The sequence below is a fragment of the Rhopalosiphum maidis genome, chromosome 3, assembly GCF_003676215.2.
Source record: "Rhopalosiphum maidis isolate BTI-1 chromosome 3, ASM367621v3, whole genome shotgun sequence".
Lineage (NCBI taxonomy): Eukaryota > Metazoa > Arthropoda > Insecta > Hemiptera > Aphididae > Rhopalosiphum > Rhopalosiphum maidis.
In genome coordinates, this window is record NC_040879.1 from 47,890,706 (window position 1) to 47,904,070 (window position 13,365).

A 13,365-nucleotide genomic window follows, 5' to 3' on the forward strand; every position below is an offset into this window, starting at 1 on the left:
ATATACATGTTTGTTAAATATTAATAAAAGAAAAAGAATCTACTTTGAAAAAAAATTGTTCATTTTATTTGGGAAATAATTTGGGGCCAAGGGGCCCTCGCTCGATTGATGCCCCGAGGCCTCCACTCCTCTAGATCCGGCCCTGGGCATAAGTCATAAATTTCCGACTGGGATAACTTTTGACATAGATTAAATATTATATTAATCTACTATTGTATATTAAACCTATGCTACAACTGCTATAATAGTTATAACTGTAATTAACAAATTGTTTTTTTTTTTTAAACATATTTTTTTTAACTATTTTCCAAAAATGTTGCTTTTTAACGAATTAATTTGATATGAAAAATATATTTTCTACAACGTTAATAGAACAATAATCTGACATAATGAGTGTTTTACGCGATAACTAATAATCTATTTTTTTTATTCCGTAGTTTATTATTTAAAATTAATACAGGGCTATTTAATCGCATTGGTTCAAGTTAAAAATTCAGGACTCGGGTTATAAACTGTATTAGCACTTTTATTTAAATAAAAAGAGCAAAGCCTTCACGTGTTTTGTGTGTGATGTAATAACTAATGCATTTTAGTGAAAATCGGACGAACATCATCGAATCCGTGTACGGCGGATGTTAATAAATTATTAATAATAATAATAACAACAACAACAGTAAAATAAACATATCACGAAGAATAATAACGGCAAAAAAAATTGACCATATAATTTTTTTCGGTTGTTGTGAAAATAACAAACAAATTTGGCGGCGAACAGGACGCGTTATTGCCGTCGATTGAGCTTGACCAATTCCGCCAGCCATTCCATGGCGTCGCTTAGCCCATCATCGGCGGGTTGGCCGGGCGCGGCCACCACGTCCGTGCTGGCCAGCCGCCACGGACGGTCCTGTTCCATGTGCTCGTGCAGCCTGAGAGCGCCGGCCAAGGCAGACGCACCGCACGCGTCCGGCGCGGCCGTTTTGTTGGCCACGAACAATATGGGCAGGTCCGGCCGGCCGGCCACGTCCGGGTGGCGAAGCATCATGTCCAGCTCATCCTTGACCACGGCAAAGCGCATCTGGTCCGTGCTGTCCACCACGAACACGATGGCGTCGCATTGCGCGTACATCGACTCCCACATGCTCCGGTACCCGTCACGGCCGGACATGTCACTGGCGGTGAATTTGACGTTGTTGACTGCAACAGTACACACAAAACAAACAACGGATGAACCAGGTGAACTATTTAAATACGAGTATACCAGTCATGTTCAAAATTATGATTTACTGTAAGTTGGACAAAAAACTACAGAGAAATAAATAAAAGTTAAAACTATAGGGAAATATAAAATATGTTGGAGCCGTTGGAGGGCCGGTACGGAATTATTTAATAAAAATAAATAAAAAAAAATACCAACATTACTTAAAACGAGTACATACATTTATAATATAAGTAAATTGTAAGTATAACAGGTTATAGGTATACCTATTGTTGAAATTCAAAACTACAAGTTTTAATTTTTATTTATATACATTGTTATAATTTTTTAGTAAGGAAAAAGTATTTAAATAGTATTTCGAGTATTTATTTCTCAAAGTTTTTCAAATCTATTCGAAATACAAAAAAGATACACTAATACTTAACAACTTTACAAGTATGCCTGGAGATGACAACGAAAAAATATATCGGCGGTCGTCTCGTCATAACCGCACATTTTGCACCGTTCAATACCGCACACATTTATACTATTGTTTAAAATGGAATTTTGAAAAGTCGATAGTTCAAAACCGCACACGTTTGATTCACAGTTAAAGATTAAACAGCAAAATTATAAAATTGTTTTTCATCTGGACATGTAGCCATAGCCCATAATTTCAACAAACGCCTTAGGAATCAAATGTGGCAAACCAAAAAAAAGTTTTAACCATAATCCACATTGTGAATTTGTATTATTGTATTGGAATAGAACTGACTTTTTTGTATAATATCTCGAAAGTTTAATTTTTATAATTTTGTGATCTTGCTTAAATGCTTGATTATGATTAACTGGTGTGCGATACTAAACAATATGCCTAATGTTATTTTATACGTTATTAATATAATAATATATTTCAACGTGTACAGTATTGAACGGTTTGATTTAGGGAAAATATGCGGAATTATAAGCCGATTAAGGTATATAAGTGCGCGGTTTTGAACGAGGACCTTGTTTTGAAAGTGTCCGGTTATAAACGACACCCTAAAATATGTTATTTAGGTACTTTTATATTTTAAACGAAGCGATAAGCTTTGTTTTCTTTTTGACAGAAAACACTTCATAACAATAAAAGTAGAATTTTAAAATTCTAGAATTTGAAAGGCTCCAACCAGCCCAGCCGCCTTTAAGAAGTCCAGTATAGGAAATTTTCTAAAATCTACTCGCAGGTGGTGTAAATGTAAATATACCTATGAATATGCTAAATAGTAAAAATTATTATTTATTATGCACTATGCAGTAGAGCGCTCCCGAACGTGCAAGCGCATGCTAATAATAGACTATACTAGTGGTCAGCAATCGGTGGTCCGCGCCACTATTATATAGTATATTATTCAATTATTGTATACAGCCTGATTTAAATTTTAGAATTGTATTTTATACATTTCATTATTTTAAAGTGTCAGACGTATATTTTTTTCATAGTAAATAATTTAAGATTTTAAAATTTTTTATTTTAGTCTGGCCCGAGATTCCAGAAAGATTGCCGAAATGCCGACCACTGGAATACAACTATTAATTATTTTGTTTTTTTTTTTATTAAAAGTATTAATATTTTTCCAGTTGTATCAATTTACCTATTTATATACATATCTAAAATCATATTTGTATTCGTCATGAAATTTACTTGAAAACGACTTTCTTAGTTTCTTACATTTTTAAACTAATTTTTTTACTTTAACCTAATCAAGGCTTAAAAATGTTAAAAAATACATATTTTTTTTTAGAAAATCCTAAAATATTAATTGTTTAACCAGTTCTGCGTACACTACAACAAAAGTTATGTCCTAATTTACATATATATTTAGGTATCTATCTTTAACATAGACAAAATTAGATATAATATTATATATTGTCTATTAAAAATATAATTAATATTAATTCATTTATCTTATAAATGCAAACTAGGTATTTTTTTATTGTATTTAATTAAAACATATACTACTTAATATATATCAAATTTAAAGTATTTTAACAGTTTGAAAAATATAATTAAATATGCGGCTACGGGCTAATATACCTAAATATTTATTTATCTTGTATTTATTTTTATAGAAAAGTACAATTAATTGTTTATTTATAATTTTTAAGCAGGATTCTCAATTGTTTGTGCCTCCAAGAACAAAATTCAAAAATAAACGTGTTTGAATTAAATACAGGTAAGATTATAACTATGACAATAAATTATCATTGTGTGTTTAAATTATATTATATAAAAACATTTATTGTTATTTTGTTATTTAAATATAGTAATATTTACGTATAAACAAAAAATTTCAAAATGCTTTTAACTTGATGGATTTTTTTTAAATCAACTGAGAAAAGCTAAGTTATTTCAACTTTAATTAAACTAGTGAAGTTCATAATTTGATTAAAAAATAAACTAACTAGTTAAGTTAAAAAGTTAAAAAAATATATATACTTTTTAACTAGTTAATTCCCACCTTTGCAAATTTGATGCCCTTATTTTACTAAACAGGGTGATTTTTTTTATAAAAGTATTCATGTTTTTGAAAAAAAATTTTTACATAGTTTCAAGTTGTTAAAAATACAACGTTTCTATTAAAAAATTATATTTTTTTAAGTTTTTACTTTTTTGAATGATACCACGAGTTTAAATTTTATATTCCAAAGCAGAATATTTTTATACATAAAAATCGAATTTATAGCGAATAATTTACAAGTTAAACGTATTTAAAAATTAGACAAGCGGAGTAGTGGATTTTGCGGGGTTACTCCGTACTACTCCAATCCGTGCACCAAAACTTTAAATACTTAAAAATATAATTTTTAATAAAAACGTTGTTTTTTTAACAACTTGAAACTATGCAAAAAATGTTTTCAAAAACAAGAATACTTTTTGAAATAATGAGTGGTTCATGATAAAATAATCACTCTGTATATATAGCCTTTTGTGTTTGTTTATTTTTTTTTTTGTTTATAAGTTTACTGTAAAAAAATTCACATTTTTTTTCAATGAATATACAAAATCTAGGTTAAATTAGTAAAACAATTTACAAATTAGAGTAAAACAATAAAAATTAAATACGTTATATGTACCTATGTAATAAGTTTATTGGTGAGTGGTGACTGGTGTGAACAATTTCATTAAAATGACAATATAACTACATACGATAATTTTATAGCTAGATACTGATACAATCCGATCTATTAGTACCATAAGTCCATAAACAATTAACTATAATAAATATACTTGATAAACAAAATAAAAGGTGGACAAATGTATACCCATTGGTGCAACTAGAGGAGATTTAGGGGGCTTAGCTCGCTTAAAATATATTTTAGCCTTCCAAATATTTTTGATTATTTAAGATTGAATAATAATTTAAGCATAAAATAGTGAGAATGTGAGATACATCTTATGCAATATAACGTAGAGAATTATTCAAAAGTAAATTGTATGAAATATATTAAAGTTTCTTTTGCAATATACTCGTACATATTATAATTTAATAAAAATATTTTTATCTAATAAATATTATGTGGGTATATCAACTAGCGTCATTATGGCGGTCATCGTCCAATATTTTAGTTTTATTTTGGTGATTAAAAATGGATAAAAAACTTATTTAGTATTTTTAATATACCAAAAAAATTATTATTTTAATTATTATTATTATTATTGACTATTGTATTTATACAGTTGTTACTCTATTGATATGAAAATAATCTAGACGATCATCCTAGTGTTTTAGAAAGCATGAAAGTAAATAAATTAAATTAGGTATTTTTTGTGCCCCCCTAGTATTTTCGACCTAGTTGTGCCAATATGGGTACCGCTTGATTGTTGTAAACAGTAGCCAATAAGTATCATGTGTATCAACTGTGACAAGTGCATTAAATATTCAATGATATATCATGGTATACGAAAAACGATTCAGATTTATGTATACTTCATGATATATTTTGGTACATTGACGTATATTTAATATAGTTTATTTTACTATTCATAATACAGAAGGTAGAATTAATATTTGTCGAAGACATAAAATTTTAAAATATCATTATGTGCATAAAATATAATTATATACGTTAAAGTTTATTGTTCTCACTAATAATGTTTTTGAATTATAAAAAAATTATGATTATCATTATAAATATAGTTTAAATATACAATTTCATCCAAATTTTAACTTAAAATGTTTATATAAAAAAATTATACTTATGTATTTTTTAGATTTTTTGGTTTCAGCATGAGTTATTTATGAGAAACTTTACATTACATTTTCTAGCCTTAACTAGTTAGCTATAAAAATTTAACATTTCATAAATTTCCAACTACAAAAGTATTTGTAATTTTCGTGATTTTGATGAATTTTGTCAATTTGAACTTATAAAAATGAACTGTGCATAATATGTATTTAAAATATTTTTACATATGTATAAAAAACAACTTATATGAATTTTTTATAATTTTTTTAAGCTTTTTTAACCATTGAAAAAATTGTATCAACATTATTTCATAGAAACAAAACTAAAAAAATGAATAATTTTAGTCAATAAATAACTCAGTCAAAATATTTTGAAAATTTTATTATAATATTTATAAAATTGTTGTTTAAACATTTAGTGAAAGTTTTAAGTAAATACATTTGAGTTACACAAAAAAAAAGATAATTGATTTCAATGAAAATTGGATTTACGTTTTTCAATACGTTATTTTTTGTGTTTTCCGTTTATTTTGAAAAATACCTACGATTGTGGTTAAAATTATAGATTAAAAAATTAAAATCAATAGTATGATACTACTTATAGAAACAACAGTTATACAACAAAATAAAAATATTAAAAAAGTAAATATTATAAGGTAAGATTGTAGGTGTTTTAAATTTATAGAATGTTTAATATTATTTTATAATATTAATTTTTATATATTTTTTAAATACCTATCTATTTTAGATGACCTAAATTTATTTTAAATTTTATAATTCTTTAGATCTTTTTCAATTGTCAATTAACTATATCATCGTTATTATTCTTTGTTTCCATATCTAATTTCGTCAAAATTTATAATTAAAATGTCTATTAAACCATACAATGTTAATGTATTGATTAGATTTTATTGTTAAAATATTAACTGCTTATGAAAATTTTTGTTTTAAATTGTCAACTCACAGCTATCTAATTTGAACATGTCGTAATTAGATAGATGTACTCATTATAATTATACATTTATACTAATAAGTAATAACTACTAATATGTAATTTTAATTTAAAATTGTTTTTAACTCATTTTAATATTACTATTGTAAAAGCTTGATTAACAACTATATGATTTTCATAAAATACACTTTATTTTTGTAAGATTTATTTGCGCTTATGGTTTGTTAAAAAGGTATTGATTTTGCGCTTTTTGATTTTGTTTGGGTTATATTTTTCGCTAATAGGCTACAGCCTTTTTGAATGTATACCGAAAAACATTAATGATTAATATTTATGGCCTATTCATGCCCCCTTAAAACTGATACATTAATATATATGTGTGTGTGTGTGTGGTCCAAATTTTTACAGTCCAGTTTTGTCCAGTCTAGATTTTTACAGTCCAGGTATTAAATTCCAGAGTTTAACATTCCAGGTTGCTACAGGTCACCTCGAAGCATTTCATCCATTACTTACTGTATATAGGTATATACACAAATATAATGTTCATAGGAACACTCACATACGAACATATCAGTGGTGAAGCCGACGGTAGGCGCGATCAGTTTCCTGGACAGTTGTTCGCGATCCGGTTTCAGGCGGTTCAGCAGCGTGCTCTTGCCGGCGTTGTTTAGCCCGACAAATAGCACTCGTGCCTTCCGCCGGCGTGGCGTTCGCCCAACAAAACCCAACATCCTAGTCAGCTTTCGCCAGATGTTCATAATCCTCAGTGGTGACTGGAAATCTCGGGTACACTGTAAAAGGGCGACGGAAGTGACGGGTAATCTTTCGCGAAAACACTTCGTTTCTAATTAGTCGCCTTGGTCGACGTAACTCGACCGAATTTTTGACGTGCTGAACAGACCGCGACAACGACCTGCACGACTCGTCGACATTGATAAAGCCGCTCTCGCACGCGCGCTCACTCGTCGGCTAACTAACTACCTATAAGCTACCTACCCATTTCCTACGATATCACCATGGTTACTCGATACGAACTTATGCAACACAACAGTTAGTCACAATCATTATTACTATATTATTATTTATGTTTTTTACATTTATATTGTCAATGGTTTTTTATTAAAGCCACTGCAGCAATAAAAGGAATTATTACCATTAATTTGGTAATAATGATGTAAAATAATATATTGTCAGCTGTTTATTACAATATTATATAGCTTAACACTCTCTGCAAGTCTGCAAAATACATATTTTAAGAATAAAATGTATATTATCATAACCGTCGCGCATTAAAGATTTTTTTGATATAAGTTCAACATTTTTAAGTTAGATATGGAATTCACAGTGATCAATGCTGACGTCATACAGTCTGGGCGAGATGACGGATATCATAATGATTCAGATGCTACACGGACATTCGAACACGTCGGATGTCTGGATCTCAGTTGTTCAAGTGAGATAATATTATAATATATCGTGTATACACCTAAAATAAAAAATTGTATGATCATTTTTTTTTTATCTGACGTATTTTATTGATTGTTTAGGATCACTGCAATTATATGCCTGTGATCACCGTGCGAAACCTTATGTTCATATTTACATTTTTAGTACATTTATAAAATAGTGTTTGTTATTTTATTTCATAGTTCATAAATATGTATGAATACAAGGTAGGTAGTATATTAATATATTTAATTAAATAAAAATTCTTAAAAAAAAAATTATTATTATTTGTGAAATACTCGACAGAAAAAAAAACGAACGATTAAGGATTAACTAAACGATTATAAATTATTATAGCCTTATAGGTACTTATTATTTATTTATAGCTGGGCTGTGAATTTGTAGAAAAATGCATTTTTTTTGGTGATTGTGAAACGTAGTTTTGAGTTTTGTAAGTACATAATTTAAATTATGTAGCAATAAATCCATTTATGAAACTTTTATTTTACATTTTTTTACATTTTTAATTTTTAGTTTTTTTTCTGGTATTTTTAATTATATATTTATATTCCGTCAAAATATAGATATATTAAGAAATTGTTTTAAAAATGTTTTAGGCGAATAGCATATTATTAAAAAAATATTCAACTTCAAAATCAAAATTTAAATTAAACCAACTTTTTATAAATATTTTTTTTATTAAATAAATACATCTTTTGTATAATATAATATACTAATAAACTATTACTATTTACAATATAAATATAAAAATTAAATTAAAAATCATTTTATGTGCATCTTATATTATAATTTTTTGCATTAAGTGCATATTGTATTTTTTTGACATTTTAAATGCATTTTTTAAGGTTTTTAGTACATTAAATTCACAGCCCTAGTTATTAGTTATTACTACAGTTCAGATGTTGTTACGTATATAAAACGCATGATAAAATATTTAAAAAACACTTAAAATTAAGAAAAAAAACTATACAATTTTTAAAAAAGAAGCGCTAATTATTATTTTTAAAACTCATAAGTCATAATTTAATTACTAATTTTGTTTTAATCGTTTAATTTAATATAAATTTTAGCAGATAATGACTGTAATAACCAGGTTTTATTATAAATGTTATCAAATATTAAAAAATCGGAAGTAAAAATATCTTTTCCAAGTCTTTAACTAAATTACGCAAACCTACAGAATATATTCATTAGACTTGGTACTTTTCTTACAAGCAAATCATTATGAGAGGGAAAGATTGTCACATAACGACTAAATACAACTAGTAAGTCGTATAATGATTTTGCCTTTGAGAATATTACGTTTTACTGTAAAAAAAAACTGATCAAAACCGATTAATTTTCGTTGAATATTAATAAAAAAATGAGTATTAATCATTCAAATCTTTAATAAGACAAAATATTAATAAAACTCCAAAAAAGCGATTTAAAAATAAAAAACAAATAAAAGATATAAAAGATATATATTCCATATATTGATTTACTATTTTATTGTTTTCTTAAAATGTATGACAAATTCCATAATTTCAAAGATAACATAATCAATTCAAAGATATTTTTTTTAATTTAAAAATAAAAATATACAATTAAATTTTAGAAAATCTATTGATTATATTATTTAGTTTTCTTTAAATTAAAGAAAAAAAATATTTTATTTTATGTTCAACTGACTTAGAAACAATGAAAGATATCTTCATTTTTACGCATAATTATGATGTTGAATTAATGAAAAATAGTACTTAATTTGTTAACAAAATGGTTTAAAATCAATAGTTTATTACATTAAACACATTTCAATCAATCTTTACATTAATGTTACTTTTCCTATAATCAATATTATCGGATATCATAATTTAAGTTTTCTAAAATAGTATTAGTTTTAAGGAAAACATCTTATTAATATTATCAATATTTCGTTTTTTCACAATTTAACAACTGTAAAATGGTATTGAATTTAAAACATTTTTCGTTATATTGACAAAAATATATTTTTATAGTTTAAGATAAAATAATATCAGGCAATTAGTAGAAAAGTTTTGGCGTCGCTTTATGGCATAGGTATATTATGTAAAATTGCAGCAAACGCATACATTACTACTGCGCAAATTATTAAAGCTTTTATTTGTATAATAAGAAGTGTCTAACATTAAAACATTTTAAACAAAATCTGTTTAGTAAATTTATTTATTCTATATTCTTTTAGGACTAAAACAAATGGAAAGCAGTTATTTAAATCTTATGTTCTATTTTTAAAAAGAGTACCTAGACTCAATTATTATAGTACTCTATAATTCCCCCTCCATTTTTTATTTATCAAACTATAGTGTTTATACGGTGCTATAATGTATTTATTGAAATTATATAAAACAAGTATAAGCATTAATATTTAATTCTTTAAATAAATTCGGTAAATTAAAATATTATATATTATATATTCTGTATTTTTTTATGCTAAGGGTAATATATAATACATAAAAAACACGAAAATATAAACAGATATTGTTGATGAATAGTAAATAAATTAAAAAGACAATTAATAAGAATATCCAAGTTTAATTACACATGAAATATACTAATCGCATAGCTAAACAATGTTTAACGTAAAATAAAAAATGCAGCTCAGAAATTACAGCTTAAATGTTCAAGATTTGGCATCAAATATCAATTCAAACTGTAGTCGATAGGACAATAGGTGTTAGCTTCATTAATTAAATAAAATTTTTCTCTGAGTGAATGTGTACTAATTCTATACATGAATTGTAAATAGGTAGTTACCATAGGTGACGTTCGTATTGGACGACCAATTAGAAAACAAATGAAATTCCTACAAGATACGTACTTAAGTTATTATAGATTCTTTATACCAATTTATGAATATGGTCATATATTGACATAATATGGGTATAATACAAGGGCGCACCCAAGAGGGTGGCTAACGGGCTTTAGCCCCCCTCCCCCCAAAATGGCTAGCCCCAAACATTTTGATAATTTTATTAGGTATATTGACTTTAAATTATTATATAAAAAAATTATCAATTAACGAAATTGAAACATAACCTATAGATATAACATAATATTATTATATATTTATACCTGTCATTCCGGGCCCCCGGAGAGACCTCTGTTTATATTATTATAAATACTATTAATATTTAAAAATGATTTGAATTTAGCCCCCCCCCTAAAAAAAAAAAAAAATATCCTGGGTGCGCCCCTGGTATAATATAATATTATATAAATAATTCAACTACATGGCACATATAAGATACAATATAATTTATTATATAATATTTTAATACTAATGTTTGTAATTTTAGTAAAATATGTTTGAAATGTCTGATGTAATCATTTATTGTGTACAGATATACTGCATATAGCCAATTTGTGTTTGATATCGTCATCCAATCTTACGTCATTAAAATTACCCGTCAACCGTATTGAAAAAATTTGCAATCTCGATTCCTTTACTAACCTTGTCGAGTTGGACCTTTCTCATAATAATATAAAGCAAATTGAAAATTTACAGGTAATTCGACTTTTATCAATACATAGATTGTAACGAATATATTTTCTCATAAACCTACTAGTATTTAACTAATTAACTATTTTAGGTACCTAAACATTAGCTGCGTATAATGTATATAATAAAATTGAATATAATAAATATAAAGTAAAAATATAAATTTGCGTGTAAATAAAGTACAAAAGTGTACTATACTGTCTATATTTATACTATCCTCACTATAAATTATTAATTAATTAATTATTATGATAAATTATAATTTATACTGATCCGTATTAGGTACACATCATGATGTGATAGGGTTATATGTATAAGGAGCTAGTATAAAATACTATTATATGATATAGATATATGAATATAATCTACTGACTAAAATAAGTAAAATATAATATAGTTACAAACCTACCATCTAATAACTATAACAATAGTTATACCTGGTATTAGTAGTATTAATATAATAATATTACTATAATTAATAAACATTTTATATTTCATTAAAAAAAAAATAAAGACGTATTTAATATGAAAAATACAAAATATTTACACTATACTAACATAAATTACAATTTTAAATAATGCATAAAAACATAAAATATAAATTAAAAAAAATCAAATAAGTATCTAATCATTTATCCCAACAACCCTGTGGTATTATAATAGATTTCAGTCTCAAATTTTGTTGATAAATTAACAACATTGATTATCTATTATTTCGAAGGGATTAATTAAATTGCGGCGTTTGATTTTAAACCACAATCCATTGACGAAAATACAAAATTTGGATAGACAACGCGATTGTTTAGAAATGCTAGACATAGGGTTTTGCCAAATAGACGATTATAAATTTGTAAGTTCGTAATACACTAGGTTAAGCTTTTTTTATTTACGTTAGACTATAAGTACGCACTAATAATAAATAAATTTTGTTTTTTTTTTTAAAATTAATTTTTAGACTTTATATTTAAAAAGATTTACAAACCTCATATCGCTTGTAGTAGAAGGTAATCCGTGCCAAACAGAACCGATGGACTCGGAACGGACATTCATACTGTCAATTGTACAAACGTTACTGGTGTACAATAATAAAACTATTACAGTTGAAGAAAGAAAAGAAGCTCTCGACATCCACAGGTTTTTAACTTATTTAAGGATTTACCGCAATGATGTAAATATTGTAAATACTGTAAACAATAGGTGCACATGATGGGACGGTTAGCCCCGCTTTCTCAATTAGAATTGGTCTATGAACATAATGTAAATTATTATAATTTATCAAGGCATGGGACACTTTACTTTGAAAAGTACTAGCCACCTCTAAAAAATTCTACCAAACATCCACCTATAATGTGTATACTCGTATTTACTGTATATTACTGGTTCATATAATAAATAACATGTGAACAGATAAACTTCAAAAACTGGAACGAAAGTATGAATTTTATGTACAAAAAAATACTGTACCTATAGTTTTTATTTTCAGTCAACTGATTACTATGCTCGACAAAAACGACAGGAAATGGAAACGAATGTCTGTGGACAAACAATTGCGACTGGAACGGATGGCGGACAGAAAGGACGCGTTTTTAGATGGAATCCCGGAAGACGAAGACGTCGATTTCAACGTAAGCGTATTTCGAAACACGACTGTAGAACATGTTCTGATGGAAAACGGTCGTTACGGGATCCATAACGTGTACAGAACGTAAGACTGTATTATTGTATCTGTATTTAGGTAGATTAGACGTCAGTAGTGGTTTTGATAGTGTAATTGGTGATAGCTTATTTATTTGATACTTAGTCTATTCCTTTTACTATGTAAATATTAAAAAATAATAATTTATAGTAATTATCAAAAAATAGTTAGGTACCTAAGTATAACTAATAGACATTTTAAAATATAATAAGCATTAAACGTAAATACTCCTGGTCCTCGGAAAAAGAACGAAAACAAAGTTTCTGCATTTTATTTTGCCATAGACCATAGACAACGTCATGAAAA

General features: G+C 26.7%; 2 protein-coding genes across 5 annotated transcripts in view; one reads left to right on the forward strand and one right to left on the reverse strand.

The window, feature by feature from the left end:
• Positions 1 to 781: 781 nt before the first annotated feature.
• Positions 782 to 7,258, reverse strand: LOC113558820 (ADP-ribosylation factor-like protein 6). Its single transcript, XM_026964373.1, has 2 exons — positions 6,936 to 7,258; positions 782 to 1,194 (listed from the first exon to the last, which is right to left on the reverse strand). The coding sequence occupies exons 1-2, from the start codon at positions 7,132 to 7,134 to the stop codon at positions 782 to 784; spliced, it is 612 nt and encodes a 203-aa protein (XP_026820174.1). The 5' UTR covers positions 7,135 to 7,258.
• Positions 7,259 to 7,518: 260 nt separating this feature from the next.
• Positions 7,519 to 13,365, forward strand: part of LOC113556162 (dynein regulatory complex subunit 3-like) — a 28,550-nt gene continuing 22,703 nt past the window's right edge. For 2 of the 4 annotated variants that reach the window (XM_026960951.1, XM_026960949.1), the window contains exons 1-6: positions 7,519 to 7,641; positions 7,707 to 7,829; positions 11,206 to 11,369; positions 12,085 to 12,213; positions 12,319 to 12,497; positions 12,847 to 13,068. In XM_026960951.1, coding sequence (XP_026816752.1) covers positions 7,709 to 7,829; positions 11,206 to 11,369; positions 12,085 to 12,213; positions 12,319 to 12,497; positions 12,847 to 13,068 — 815 coding nt within the window. In that variant the 5' untranslated portion in view covers positions 7,519 to 7,641; positions 7,707 to 7,708. Of the gene's footprint in view, positions 7,830 to 11,205; positions 11,370 to 12,084; positions 12,214 to 12,318; positions 12,498 to 12,846; positions 13,069 to 13,365 lie in introns of all 4 variants that reach the window. The other 2 variants (XM_026960952.1, XM_026960950.1) reach the window with 2 other exon arrangements.